This window comes from Zea mays, chromosome 4, assembly GCF_902167145.1.
Source record: "Zea mays cultivar B73 chromosome 4, Zm-B73-REFERENCE-NAM-5.0, whole genome shotgun sequence".
NCBI classification, from domain to species: domain Eukaryota; kingdom Viridiplantae; phylum Streptophyta; class Magnoliopsida; order Poales; family Poaceae; genus Zea; species Zea mays.
Genome location: NC_050099.1, coordinates 5,020,580 through 5,035,689, shown reverse-complemented (window position 1 = coordinate 5,035,689; position 15,110 = coordinate 5,020,580). Strand labels below are relative to the sequence as shown.

Here is a 15,110-nt window from a genome sequence, read left to right as displayed (position 1 = left end):
CCACTGCCACTGCTACTGCCAAGTGCCACCCCACGGTCGGAGGGAGTGCAGAGGTGAGAGACGCAGCGCAACAACGGAGGCAGGCAGACAGCAAGGCGGCTGGCGAAGGAAGAAGGATCGTCACTTGGTCAGCCCGTGCGCTTCACAACCGCGGCTGCGGCCTGCGGTCGCCAGCACGAATCTCCACGCGCCGCCCGCGGTCCTGACTGATGATCGTGCTTGCCACGGTGACGAGCCAGCCAAGGCAGTCAGGCAGGCGGGCGGGAAAAAGGTTTGTTGCATTGCAGCAGATTCTTTCGTCATGTTGTGCTTTGTTTTGCCCTAATCATGGGTAAGCGAGAGCATCAAGTCTCTGGCAAGGGGGGACAAAAAATAAAGATGGACTACCAAGGCTAGCTACGGCATGACGACGACCACCTTTATCCAAATCCAAATGTCCCGTCGTCTCGCGCGTTGCATGCGATAATAATGCGCCTTCACGGAGCTGCGGGGATGGATTTTTAATTAGTACCAACTTCTTCTACGGTGTTTTATTTTATGTTTTATGGATTATATCTGCAGCAGTACGAACAGTTGGTTTTAATCTGAAGTGAACATCCTAATACATCATGAGCGCCATCATACCAACTTTAGCGTTTATTCTGATTAATATGCATAAATAGTAGTACTATTATGTATATACCTACATATGTATGTATGTATACACACGCGGTGATGGGTGCCGGTGCCGCATAAGATTCAGGTGCTGGTGCTGTCTCGTATTGTTTGGAATAGTAATTAATTTGGTAGGTCATGAATGTTTGATTGTTGTGTTTGGGATACTAGTACGTGACAAGACGATCTTCATTACTCCGGGTACGATGACCATAAATTGTGCCGTACGTCTTAAACAGGACGGCCACCGTGCCTAATTTGTACTACCACCTTTAACCCAAGTAAAAAAAAAAACCCACGAACAATGGGTTTTTTCCGACAAGGTTTTATTAGAATCTGACTGCGAGGAGAATCTAAGTATTGTTAGGATTACGTAAGAAGAAGATTAAAATAAACATGTTCAATATATAGCGTGGTCCGCAGCAGCTTCTGGCGGCCGAAATTTTAAAAGAAAATTAATTCAAACAACAAAAAAACATCCTCTTCTCTCTTTTTTCCCGTTCTGGAACGCGGATGGCAGTAAATTTCTCAGGACAAAGAATCTAGCATTTAATACCCTAAAGTGAGGCACCCACCAATGCGGCGGCTAATTCAGAGGTGCTTGTGGGTTTTTAATAATACACATGGTGCAGAAGGAATAATGAAGCCCCCCTACTACCAACTGTTAGAGACAAAGTTTTCACAGGTGCAGTCACGCTCGCATCACGTACGGTGGGTGTGGCAAAACAAGATTTTTTTTGGTTTAATGCAATAATAATACTCTATAATCCAGGTGTACGTACGCAGTGATCGATCTTGGCATATATATACTGTAGTAATTAAGCCAGTGACTCCAGCGCATGGTTTTAATCGTTGTGTGTGTGTGTTTTTTTTTTTTTGTGATACTGCTCTGGCACGAGAAGCTTCGTCACTCGTGGTACAATGATTGCCATGCAGCGTGTGGGGAACAAAGCACGACCCCGGTTAATAATGTTGCCAGCTAGTAGCTTTAAGATCATAGGACTGTCTCCAGCGACTGACGTGATCTAAATTTTGTCCTCTAAGGACATGTTATTCAATTTAAATAGTGATGGGATTTTGAAAAACTGATATGATGTGTTACATAGTTCCCTGAACTCTTAAAACCAGAATAACTGGTCCTCCAAACTTACCTGACCATCCAATACTAAATTTAGTTAAATCGGATAACATGATGTGCCATGTTGCACGGTTGAAATCAATTGGATCCTCAAACCTGACTCATGGTGTCACTTGGATCCCGAACACTTAGCATTCTATGTCACCTCAGACTTTCATTAGTGCGCTCCATCGTGACACGCAACGTTGTCATCCGGTTCGAACAAATTCAGTTTTAGATGGACGACCAAGCTCAAGAGTCAAGACTCGTTTTACTGGTTTTGGCAGTTCGGTGACTCAATATGCCAATTTTCAATTACCCCTTTGATTTCCTCAGCTTCTTCCTCACTCGCACCATACACAATGCCGCAATCTGACAATTCTTTCCCTTTAATTTTGTATATACATATGCAAAATATACACATCATCACAGGCACGACAAAAAAAAGAGGATGTCGTTGCCGCCCGCCCGTGCGACCGTGCCCAGCTACACTTCACGAACAAACGTGGTGGCGGGTGCGTGTCGCACTGGTGGCGTGGAATCCTCGTCCGAGTCCACGTCGACGTCGACGGCGAAGGCGAGCGCCTTATGGCGGCTCAGATCATCCACGTACCCAGGCGCCGCGTCGCCGTCGTAGCCGTCCGTCTCCGGCAGCAGCTCGTCGTCGACCCCGTGGGCCCCCCTGCCGCCACGTAGATGCGCCCCCTCTCCTGCTAGTATCTGCACCACCTGTACGTGTTGCATTGCATGGTACATTATTCCTCCAGCCATGCATACTAACGACTGATGCAATGCAAGTACTGTGGCAGAAGAGGAGAGGGTCGTAGTAGTAGACAGTAGTACCTCGCTCATCTGTGGGCGCTGGTGCGGGGAGGCGTGGACGCAGAGCTTGGCCGCCCACGCCATGTTCCGGAGCTGCTCGGCGTCGTACCGGCCGCCCAGCGCTGGGTCGGCCATCTTGAGGGTCTCGTCCTCGTCGTCGTCGTCGACTTCGAGGTACTGCTTTGCCTGCATGCACATGCATGCATGGTTGCAATTGCAACGACGAGACACGCGCCCGCACGCGAGATGGATCGTCGTCAGAACTCAAAAGTCAGAACCATGCATGCATTATCGGATAGATCATCTATCAGATCGAGTGCTCGCTCACCGCCATGCGCAGCGCAGCTAGCTAGCAGTGCATGCATGCAGGTGACATACATACATACATACCCATGCGACGAGGCTGAGCTTGGCGGTGTCGACGGCGCGGCGGCCGGTGAGGAGCTCGAGCAGCACGACGCCGAGAGCGAACACGTCCGTCTTCTCGCTGAACACGCCGTGCGTCGTGTACTCGGGCGGCACGTAGCCGAAGGTGCCCTCGAACACGCTCACCTGCAGGTGCGTCAGCTTCGCCGGCAGCCACCTCGCCAGCCCGAAATCGCAGATCTGGCATATGCATGATCGAATGAGGACGAGGACGTACAGTAGCTCGGTCGGTCACATGTGCATGTGCATGTCGATCGTACGTAGAACAATTGAATCGAGCAGCAATGCAATATTAGTGACTGAACCAGTCCGATCCAATGATTGCTAACTAACACGGTACGGCTACTATAAAGGATGAACCATGCATATGCATGTGGTACCTATATATGCTAGCTAGCTAACTACCAGCAGCTGCGGCATGCAGTGCTCATCGCCCAACACCACATGTACACGTCACACTGGTACATCCTTTCCCGACCCCCTTAATTAACGTTAGTTCGACGACATGTCTGCCAACCTTTATTTACATATGCATGCATCTACATCTCTTGTGTTTGTGTCCTTATTATTGGGTAGCTTCAAGCCCACCGCCATCACTCGATCAATACCATGCATGCATGCTCCCAACTCGATCTCTACCCACACAATGCCTTCCACTCATTGGTGTCTGTCGCCTTTAGTGTTAGAGCATCCCCATTTACAACTACCACACTAGCTTCGCTATGACATGATGTCATTATGCCCTTGCCCTAGCCTTGCAAGCAGTGGTGGAGGACCCGTTATGGCTTAGTATCATACCTCAACTTTTAAAACCTTTATATATTCCTTTGTAATTACTAATGCATATGTAGTGCGGCGTTATGCTTTAGTGTTTAAATCAGCAGGTTGTGTGTTCGATTCCTACAGTGTGCAACATTGTCCTACTTTTTTCCTTAATAAGTTAGAAAGGCCTTGACCCCAAACCCTAGCCCTCTCATAACTCTCTAGAGAGACGGTGAGGATGGGGTGAAGAGGACGAAAAGAAAATTTAATTTACGATATTTGAGCACGTTTGATTCACGACTACACAACCACCGATTCTAAACCGTTATCACTGTCAGTTTTTTACTTTGTATGGTAGAAGTTGGGGAATATAATCAATTTTATCGCTAATCGTTCAACTTTTTATTAGCTAGGGGCGCACATTAATTTGTCATCAAATAGAGAAAGCCGTATGAATGATTTAAATACTCTCTATCTATTCCAAGTTATTCACTTTAGTTTTGTTTTAAATAGAGTTTCTCTAGCTTTGTCGAAGTCCTTATGCTGTAGATCTTGGTGCATTATATTTTTCTATAAACAAGATAAAAGATACAAAAAGTTCTGACTAAGTTGGAACAAAACCTAGAATGATGGTATAGTTTGTTAGATAAAGTATTTGATTTGAAAATCATGCATGCATACCAGGGGTTCATAGTTGTCCATGAGGAGGATGTTGGCGGGCTTGATGTCCCTATGCACGATTCTCCGGGCGCACCTCTCGTGCAAGTATTCTAGCCCGCGCGCAGTGCCCAGCGCCACCCTGTACCTCGCCTCCCACGGCATGGGCTCTGCGCCGCTGTTGCTGTGGAGCATCCCGGAGAGGCAGCCGAGGCGGGAGAAGGGGAACACGAGGTGCTCGCCGCCGTCGACGCCCACGCCCACGAGCCTGGCGATGTTGGGGTGGCTCACGTTCACCACGTGCCCCAGCTCCGACAGGAAGCCCTCCATCCGTTCGGCCCCCTGCGTTGCCGTCAGCTTCTTCACCGCCACCAGCTCGCCGCCGGGGAGGCTGCCTCGATACACCTTGGCGAACCCTCCCCTGCCCACCACGTTCTCTGCATGTGTGTGCACCCAAATAGGTGTGTCGATCCATGCATGGTGAACAGAACTAGGCTGATGGTCGGTGATGATCATTCACCTTTGCTGAAGTTGCGGGTGGCCTTCTTGAGCTCGGCGAGGGAGAAAGTGCGGAGGGTCGGCTTGAGGACGCAGAACTCGTGCACCTCGATGTTGTCCGTCCGGCGGCTGCTCAGACGCCGCAGTGTCGACGACATCGTGGGCCCTAACGACGGGATGCGGACAGAGAGCTGGCGCTTGGCCCTGGACCGCCACGCCTCGGCCACGGCCTTCCACGGCGGCGCCGCCGACCCGTCGCGCCGCCCGGCCGCCTTCAGTAGCGCGGATGGGTCGGTGTACGTCGTCACCGCCACCGTTGTAGCTGGAGACGACGCGCTCGTCGTTGCTGGGGTACTGCTGCCGCTGGCCATGGTGGTCGTGGTGCTACTGCCGGCGTTGCTGGTGCTCATCCTATAGCCGCCGTCGTCGAGGACGCACCTCGGGGAGACAGACTCGTCGCTGTTCTGTCGCGCCGACGTGCCGCCGGTGTTCGTACGCGACATCATCGCTTCGATCTCCTCATGCGATTAAAACAAGACGACGGTGCGTTGCGATCTAGCAATGAATTCTCCACACAGGAGTCACAATTCTCTGAATCCTCAGAGAAGAGATGCAAATATTTTTTTTTCTTATTTTCGTTTCTCTTCCAGGCTACTTTTCGAGGATCTTCTGCATGCAGAAAACATGTAGTCCTAACGACCAAACAAAGCCAGACAGCGGTTTCTGCGTTAGTGCTTCGTAGCTGGACCTGTAAGGGTGTCATAAGATAGCCAAATTAAGGATTTAGTTGTGTTGACCTATAAAAGTAAAATAGACGTTAAAACATGCGTGTATTTGGGTAGTGTGCTTATCAGTCTCGCTGCAAACTCATTAGTCTAAAAAGAACTCCAGCTATATGTAGCAAACTCTTAGACAGAGGATCTGAGTTCGACAAATAGGTTAGCTAACAATTTCACTAACGCCCCGTTTAGATCATTAGAATTGAATTCCATTCTAATAAGGCCTCGTTTGTTTCCTTTCATTTCGAGGAATTAGAATCTTACTAATGGAATATGCTATTTTTTAGAATATGACATTCCACCACTTTCCAAAGTTATTATATAAGTCTATCTCAAATTCATGGGGTGAGAGATGGAAATTGATTCTATAGATTTACATGCTAATTTTCCGATGTATAACTTATAGCATACTCTTCTACTTGCGTCTCTATAACATAAATGTACTATATAACTATCTCTCTCATATGATTTAGGATAATATACAAATATATTACATATATAAATATATAAACTTAATTAATTTTATCTAAATTATAATTATTAAAATAGAATTCAATTCCAACGAAACAAACGGGCCCTAATAGTAATTTAGGCATATATTAATTAAGCTAATTCGGTTTTATGCAAAATATATTTGTATATTATTATTAGCAAGATGTCGGAGATATTTATGTGCTACATTTTTACTATAGAGGAGTGAGAAGAAGAGTGTCATATAAGTTACAAAGTAGAAACAAATTCTACTAATGCATAAAATCATTTCCCACCATCCACCTCATGAATTTGAGATAGCCTTATATCTGAACTAATGCATAAAATCAAATTCCAAACTAAATAAGTTATTTTATTGAGTGAATTCTAATTTCTCTAAATGAATGGATCTAAACGCCCTGTAATAAAAATGTATTAGGTGGCATGTATTTACTAGTAGCTATTTTGACATTAACGAGCACGGTAAAACCTAGCTCACATAACCATCTTAGATATTTAATTGCTTTGGTACTAGATGGTTGCTTTGATATGTTTTGCATTTGTCATTAATTTCTCACTGATCATTCACACGAATGTCAAGATCGTCTGAAAACAAAATGCATGGCAAAACAGTTTAAACGACATGTTATGGCTCCATCTTCCTTTTTTCCTCTATAAATATGTGGCTCTATCTATCAACTTCAGTATAGGGTAATCATTTTCATATATAAGATATTGGAGAAAACCAATACAATCTTAGGTGCTATGATGCAAAATTTGATATGCTACTGTAAAACATGGTAACCATATCAATTATTAACCGCCATATATGTCGGTTATCTATCAGCATAAAAATATCAAGATATACACTTATTGTCACAAAGATATGTATAGCACTAATATCATTTCTAGCAGTAATCATTCGTCAACATGCAAACCAAATCTTATTTTTTTTGCTTTTTCTGATTTTGCACATCAAATGCATGTATAAGTAAACTAGTACTATTAGATACAAAGTTCATACACACTAACTAGTAATAATCTAAATACTATCTTAAATGGATCTGTATGGTATATAATAATGGGTCATTATAAATTGGCGGTATTATAAAATCTGAATTGTGATCAATAGATGGTGTCACTAATAAAAAATCATTAGCTGACATCTGTCTGCTAGTAGCTATTTATACACTGAACACTGAGACCTATCTTACGGAATCCTATATGGTAGGGTGTATTTATGGAATCATATATGAGAAAGTGTGTGCTAGATGATTGGTCTAATATGTATCTGTGAAGAATATGTACTGGGGTACCTAGAACATGTCAATAGCAACGATTTTCTTTTTCTTATTTTTGTTTCTCTGTTTATCTTTCAAGCTCTTGGAGAATCTTGTCCATGCATGGGACATCTAGGTCTAAAGACAAAACAAAGCAGACAACAATTTCTGTGTTAGGTCTGTTGTTGAGAAAGATACATAGACTTATCAATGGTGCCACAAGATGGACAAATTAAGAATTTATTTATGTTGAGCTGTAAAAGTAAACGAGACGATATATCGAACATGAGTGAATTTGAGTATTGTGCTTAACAGTCTCACCATTTATGTATGCAACATTCACATACATCTACAAACTTATTAGTCTTGGAAAAATTCTCTATGGCCTGACAACCTTTACCATACACTCAAGAATGTGAAGCCTATTTGGATAATTGGATCTGTAGTGCTGCAACTAAAACTAACTAGTAATAGTAGATCTAAAGTTTAAACAAGCTAACTAATAATAGTCTAACTGCTAGCTCAAATGGAATCATCTTGTCGGGGACCATAATTAGGGGTACCCTCAAGACTCCTAATTCTCAGCTGGTAACCCCCATCAGCATAAAGCTGCTAAGGCCTGATGGGTGCGATTAAGTCAGGGATCAGTCCATTCGAGCGACTCGATCACGCCTCGCCCAAGCCTAGCCTCGGACAAGGGCAGCCGACCCCGGAGGATTTCCGTCTCGCCCGAGGCCCCCCTCCAACGGCGAACGTATTTTCGGCTCGCCCGAGGCCCTGCCTTCGCTAAGAAGCAACCCTGACTAAATCGCCGCACCGACCGACCAAATCGCAGGGGCATTTAATGCAAAGGTGGCCTAACACCTTTATCCTGACGCGCGCCCCCCGGCAGAAGCCGAAGTGACCGCCGTCACTTCGCCGCTCCACTGACCGGCCTGACAGAAAGACAGCGCCGCCTGCGCCACTCCGACTGCGGTGCCACTTGACAGAGTGAGGCTGACAGGCAGTCAGGCCCTGCCGAAGGCACCATAGGAAGCTCCGCTCCGCCCGACCCAGGGCTCGGACTCGGGCTAAGTCCCGGAAGACGGCGAACTCCGCTCCGCCCGACCCAGGGCTCGGACTCGGGCTAGGTCCCGGAAGACGGCGAACTCCACTCCGCCCGACCCAGGGCTCGGACTCGGGCTAAGTCCCGGAAGACGACGAACTCCGCTTCACCCGACCCCAGGGCTCGGACTCCGCCCTGGCCTCAGACGACGACCTCCGCCTCGCCCGACCCAGGGGCTCGGACTCGGCCTCGGCCACGGAAGACAGACTCGACCTCGGCTTCGGAGGAGCCTCCACATCGCCCAACCTAGGGCGCAGGCCAGCCACGTCAACAGGAGGCGCCATCATCACCCTACCCCGAGCTGACTCGGGCCGCAGGAAACAAGACCGGCGTCCCATCTGGCTAGCTCCGCTAGATAGGCAATGATGGCGCCCCGCGCACTCTGTGACGACGGCGGCTCTCAACCCCCTTACGGAAGCAAGAGGACGTCAGCAAGGACCCAACCGCTCCGACAGCTGTCCCTCCGCCAGGCTCCATCGCTCCTCCGACGGCCACGACATCACACCAGCTGGGTGCCAAAATCTCTCCGGCTGCCACAACGGCATGTACTTAGGGCGCTAGCTCCCCTCCGCTAGACACGTAGCACTCTGCTACACCCCCCATTGTACGCCTGGATCCTCCCCTTACGCCTATAAAAGGAAGGACCAGGGCCCTCTTAGAGAGGGTTGGCCGCGCGGGGACGAGGACGAGACAGGCGCCCGCTTGGAGCCGCTCGCTTCCCTCTCCCGCGTGGACGCTTGTAACCCCCTACTGCAAGCGCACCCGACCTGGGCGCGGGACAAACACGAAGGCCGCGGGATTCCCACCTCTCTCACGCCGGTCTCCGGCCGCCTCGCTCTCCCCCCTTCGCGCTCGCCCTCGCGCTCGACCCATCTGGGCTGGGGCACGCGGCGACACTCACTCGTCGGCCCAGGGACCCTCCGGTCTCGAAACGCCGACAGTTGGCGCGCCAGGTAGGGGCCTGCTGCGTGTTGACGAACAGCTTCCCGTCAAGCTCCAGATGGGCAGTCTCCAGCAACCTCTCCAACCCGGGACGGTGCTCCGTTTCGGGAGTCTTGAGTTCATGTCCTTCGACGGCAGCTACGACATGATAGTCCTTCCACCGCCGCGCGACAGCGACAATGGCGGCCGACAGCCCGCCCGCCGGTGGCGGAATCGACGATGTCTTCCCCGCGTGGTGGAAGAACGACCTTCGACCTCGTCCCGCCTTCTTCCCCGCCGACGGAGGGGAAGGCAGGGCAGCCAAGGCCAAGCAGGAGGCAGCGCCTCGTCGGCTGTCGAGCAAGTCGACGGTGCCGGCACCCCAACGGGGGGCGCACCGGGTATCGACTTCGCGCTCGAGACGAAGACGAGCGCCGTCTCCCCGCGACGCGCCAATCCCGAGCAAGCGGATGACGCCAGCGCACTTGCGAAAAGCTTGCTGGACGTCGCCCTCGTACCTGAGACGACGGAGCAGTCAGTCCCCGACGTGACTTTGTCGCCGCTCGTCGACCAAGAGGTACCGACCGATTCCCATCCCACGTAATTTGGATTCAGCCTCAACCCACCTGGCGACCTTGCTTTGGCGGGCGCTCTCGTAAAGGCGAGTCCAAACCCTCTGGGGTTTCGCATGCGGTCGCCTTGGGACCGGCTGACGGGCGTCTCGACCTACGGGCCTTCTGGGTCCGAGGAAGACGACGACCCCAGCATCTGTTGTGATTTCTCTGGACTTGGCAACCCCAGTGCCATGCGGGACTTCATGACCGCATGTGACTACTGCCTCTCCGACTGTTCCGACGGTAGCCACAGCCTCGACGACGAGGACTGCGGCCCAAGCCGCGAATGTTTCCACGTCGATCTAGGGAGTCCCTCCGAAGGCAATCATCTCGGCATGCCGGAGGACGGTGATCTCCCTAGGCCGGTGCCCCGCGTTGACGTCCCACGGGAGCTAGCTGTGGTCCCCGTTCAGGCGGGGGGCCATGACCCACAGCTCGAGCAAATCCGCGGGGTGCAGGCCAGGCTCGACGAGGGAGCAGGAGCGCTTGAGCCGATCCGCCGGGACGTCGGGCAGGCATGGGCGGGCCAACCCCCGGCCGGAGAAATACGTCATCTGCCCCAGGGTTTCCAGCACCGCGTCGCCGACGACGTCAGGGTCAGGCCACCACCCGCATCTAGTGGGGTCGGCCAGAACCTGGCTGCAGCAGCGATGCTTCTCCGCGCGATGCCGGAGCCATCAACCACCGAGGGTCGGCGAATCCAGGGGGAGCTCAAGAATCTCCTGGAAGGCGCCGCAGTCCGACGGGCCGAGAGCTCTGCCTCCCGAAGGCAGTGGTACCCCTCGGAACCTCATGCCGCGACTTCCCGATTCATGCGGGAAGCCTCGGTCTACACCGGGCGCACGCGCAACACCGCGCCTGCGGCCCCGGGCCGCCTCGGCAATGAGCACCATCATCGCGACCGTCGGGCCCACCTCGACGAGAGGGTGCACCGAGGCTACCACCCCAGGCGTGGGGGACGCTACGACAGCGGGGAGGATCGAAGTCCCTCGCCCGAGCCACCCGGTCCGCAGGCCTTCAGTCGGGCCATCCGACGGGCACCATTCCCGACCCGGTTCCGACCCCCGACTACTATCGCAAAGTACTCGGGGGAGACGAGACCGGAACTGTGGCTCACGGACTACCGTCTGGCCTGCCAACTGGGTGGAACGGACGACGACAACCTCATCATCCGCAACCTCCCCCTGTTCCTCTCCGACACCGCTCGCGCCTGGTTGGAGCATCTGCCTCCGGGGCAGATCTCCAATTGGGACGACCTAGTCCAAGCTTTCGCTGGCAATTTCCAGGGCACGTACGTGCGCCCCGGGAATTCCTGGGACCTTCGAAGCTGCCGGCAGCAGCCGGGAGAGTCTCTCCGGGACTACATCCGGCGATTCTCGAAGCAGCGCACCGAGCTGCCCAACATCACCGACTCGGATGTCATCGGCGCGTTCCTCGCCGGCACCACCTGCCGCGACCTGGTGAGCAAGTTGGGTCGCAAGACCCCCACCAGGGCGAGCGAGCTGATGGACATCGCCACCAAGTTCGCCTCCGGCCAGGAGGCGGTCGAGGCTATCTTCCGGAAGGACAAGCAGCCCCAGGGCCACCCATCGGAAGATGCTCCCGAGGCGTCTGCTCAACGCGGCGCCAAGAAGAAAGGCAAGAAGAAGTCGCAAGCGAAACGTGACGCCGCCGACGCGGACCTTGTCGCCGCCGCCGAGTACAAGAACCCTCGGAAACCCCCCGGAGGTGCCAACCTTTTCGACAAGATGCTCAAGGAGCCGTGCCCCTATCACCAGGGGCCCGTCAAGCACACCCTTGAGGAGTGCGTCATGCTTCGGCACCACTTCCACAGGGCCGGGCCACCCGCGGAGGGTGGCAGGGCCCGCGACGATGACAAGAAGGAAGATCACCAAGCAGGAGAGTTCCCCGAGGTCCGCGACTGCTTCATGATCTACGGTGGGCAAGCGGCGAATGCCTCGGCTCGGCACCGCAAGCAAGAGCGCCGGGAGGTCTGCTCGGTGGAGGTGGCGGCGCCAGTCTACCTAGACTGGTCCGACAAGCCCATCACCTTCGACCAAGCCGACCACCCCGACCACGTGCTGAGCCCGGGGAAATACCCGCTCGCCGTCGACCCCGTCATCGGCGACGTCAGGCTCACCAAGGTCCTTATGGACGGAGGCAGCAGCCTCAACATCATCTACGCCGAGACCCTCAGGCTCCTGCGTGTTGATCTGTCCTCCGTCCGAGCAGGCGCTGCGCCCTTCCATGGGATCATTCCCGGGAAGCGCGTCCAGCCCCTCGGACGACTCGACCTTCCCGTCTGCTTCGGAACACCCTCCAACTTCCGAAGGGAGACCCTGACGTTCGAGGTGGTCGGGTTCCGAGGAACCTACCACGCGGTACTGGGAAGGCCATGCTACGCGAAGTTCATGGCCGTCCCCAACTACACCTACCTGAAGCTCAAGATGCCGGGCCCCAACGGGGTCATCACCGTCGGCCCCACGTACAAACACGCGTTCGAATGCGACGTGGAGTGCGTGGAGTACGCTGAAGCCCTCGCCGAGTCCGAGGCCCTCATCGCCGACCTAGAAAGCCTCTCTAAGGAGGTACCAGACGTGAAGCGTCATGCCGGCAACTTCGAGCCAGTGGAGACGGTTAAGGCCGTCCCCCTCGACCCCAGCGGCGACGCCACCAAGCAGATCCGGATCGGCTCCGGGCTCGACCCCAAATAGGAAGCAGTGCTCGTCGACTTTCTCCGCGCGAACGCCGACGTCTTCGCGTGGAGTCCCTTAGACATGCCCGGCATATCGAGGGATGTCGCCGAGCTCTCGCTGGACATTCGGGCCGGAGCCCGACCCGTCAAGCAGCCTCTGCGCCGATTCGACGAAGAGAAGCGCAGAGCCATAGGCGAGGATATCCACAAGCTAATGGCGGCAGGGTTCATCAAAGAGGTATTCCATCCCGAATGGCTTGCCAACCCTGTGCTTGTGAGAAAGAAAGGGGGGAAATGGCGGATGTGTGTAGACTACACTGGTCTCAACAAAGCATGTCTGAAGGTTCCCTACCCTCCGCCTCGCATCGATCAAATCGTGGATTCCACTGCTGGGTGCGAAACCCTGTCTTTCCTCGATGCCTACTCAGGGTATCATCAAATCAGGATGAAAGAGTCCGACCAGCTCGCGACTTCTTTCATCACACCCTTCGGCATGTACTGCTATGTCACCATGCCGTTCGGTTTGAGGAATGCGGGCACGACGTACCAGCGGTGCATGAACCATGTGTTCGGCGAACACATTGACCGCACGGTCGAGGCCTACGTCGATGACATCGTAGTCAAGACAAGGAAAGCTTCCGACCTCCTTTCCGACCTTGAAGTGACATTCCGATGTCTCAAGGCGAAAGTCGTCAAGCTCAATCCCGAGAAGTGTGTCTTCGGGGTACCCCGAGGCATGCTCTTGGGGTTCATTGTCTCCGAGTGGGGCATCGAAGCCAACCCGGAGAAGATCGTAGCCATCACCAGCATGGGGCCCATCAAGGACTTGAAAGGCGTACAGAGGGTCATGGGATGTCTCGCAGCTCTGAGCTGCTTCATCTCACGCCTCGGCGAAAGAGGTCTGCCTTTGTACCGCCTCTTGAGGAAGGCCGAGTGCTTCACTTGGACCCCTGAGGCCGAGGAAGCTCTCGGGAACCTGAAGGCGCTCCTCACAAAGGCGCCTATCTTGGTGCCCCCAGCTGCCGGAGAAGCCCTCTTGGTCTACGTCGCCGCGACCACTCAGGTGGTTAGCGCCGCGATTGTGGTCGAGAGGCAGGAAGAGAGGCATGCATTGCCCGTTCAGAGGCCAGTTTACTTCGTCAGCGAGGTACTGTCCGAAACCAAGATCCGCTACCCGCAAGTTCAGAAGCTGCTGTATGCAGTGATCCTCACACGGCGGAAGTTGCGACATTACTTCGAGTCCCATCCGATAACTGTGGTGTCATCCTTCCCCCTGGGGGAGATCATCCAGTGCCGAGAGGCATCGGGTAGGATTGCAAAGTGGGCGGTGGAAATCATGGGCGAGACAATCTCGTTCGCCCCTCAGAGGGCCATCAAGTCCCAGGTCTTGGCGGACTTCGTAGCCGAATGGGTCGACACCCAGCTACCGACGGCTCCGATCCAACCGGAGCTCTGGACCATGTTTTTCGATAGGTCGCTGATGAAGACGGGAGCCGGCGCAGGCCTACTCTTCATCTCGCCCCTCGGGAAACACCTACGCTATGTGCTACGCCTCCATTTCCCGGCATCCAACAATGTGGCTGAGTATGAGGCTCTGGTCAACGGGTTGCGGATCGCCATCGAGCTAGGGGTCCGGCGCCTCGACGCCCGCGGTGACTCACAACTCGTCATCGACCAAGTCATGAAGAACTCCCACTGCCACGACCCGAAGATGGAGGCCTACTGCGATGAGGTTCGGCGCCTGGAAGACAAGTTCTACGGGCTCGAGCTTAACCACATCGCTCGGGGCTACAACGAGACTGCGGACGAGCTGGCTAAAATAGCCTCGGGGCGAACAACGGTTCCCCCGGATGTCTTCTCCCGGGATCTACATCAACCCTCCGTCAAGATCGATGACACGCCCGAGCCTGAAGCGCCCTCGGCCCAGTCCGAGGTACCCTCGGCACAGCCCGAGGCACCCTCAGCTCGGCCCGAGGCGCCCTCGGTTCAGTCCGAGGTACCCTCGGCCCCCGAGGGTGAGGCACGGCGCGTCGAGGAGGAGCGAAGCGGGGCCACGCCTGATCGAGACTGGCAGACCCCGTACCTGCGATATCTCTACCAAGGAGAGCTACCCCTCGACCGAGCCGAGGCTCGGCGACTGGCGCGGCGCGCCAAGTCATTCGTCTTGCTGGGCGAAGAGAAGGAGCTCTACCACCGCAGCCCCTTAGGCATCCTCCAGCGATGCATCTCCGTCGCCGAAGGTCAGGAACTCCTGCGGGAGATACACTCGGGGGCTTGCGGCCATCACGCAGTGCCTCGAGCCCTTGTTG

At 53.5% G+C, this 15,110-nt stretch overlaps 1 protein-coding gene across 1 annotated transcript; it reads right to left on the bottom strand.

Annotated features, from left to right (window-relative positions):
• Window positions 1-2,047: 2,047 nt before the first annotated feature.
• On the bottom strand, window positions 2,048-5,528 carry LOC100193232 (putative protein kinase superfamily protein). Its single transcript, NM_001138382.1, has 5 exons — window positions 4,959-5,528; window positions 4,463-4,875; window positions 2,984-3,199; window positions 2,615-2,779; window positions 2,048-2,500 (listed from the first exon to the last, which is right to left on the bottom strand). The coding sequence occupies exons 1-5, from the start codon at window positions 5,440-5,442 to the stop codon at window positions 2,258-2,260; spliced, it is 1,521 nt and encodes a 506-aa protein (NP_001131854.1). The 5' UTR covers window positions 5,443-5,528; the 3' UTR covers window positions 2,048-2,257.
• Between the last annotated feature and the right edge of the window lie 9,582 nt (window positions 5,529-15,110).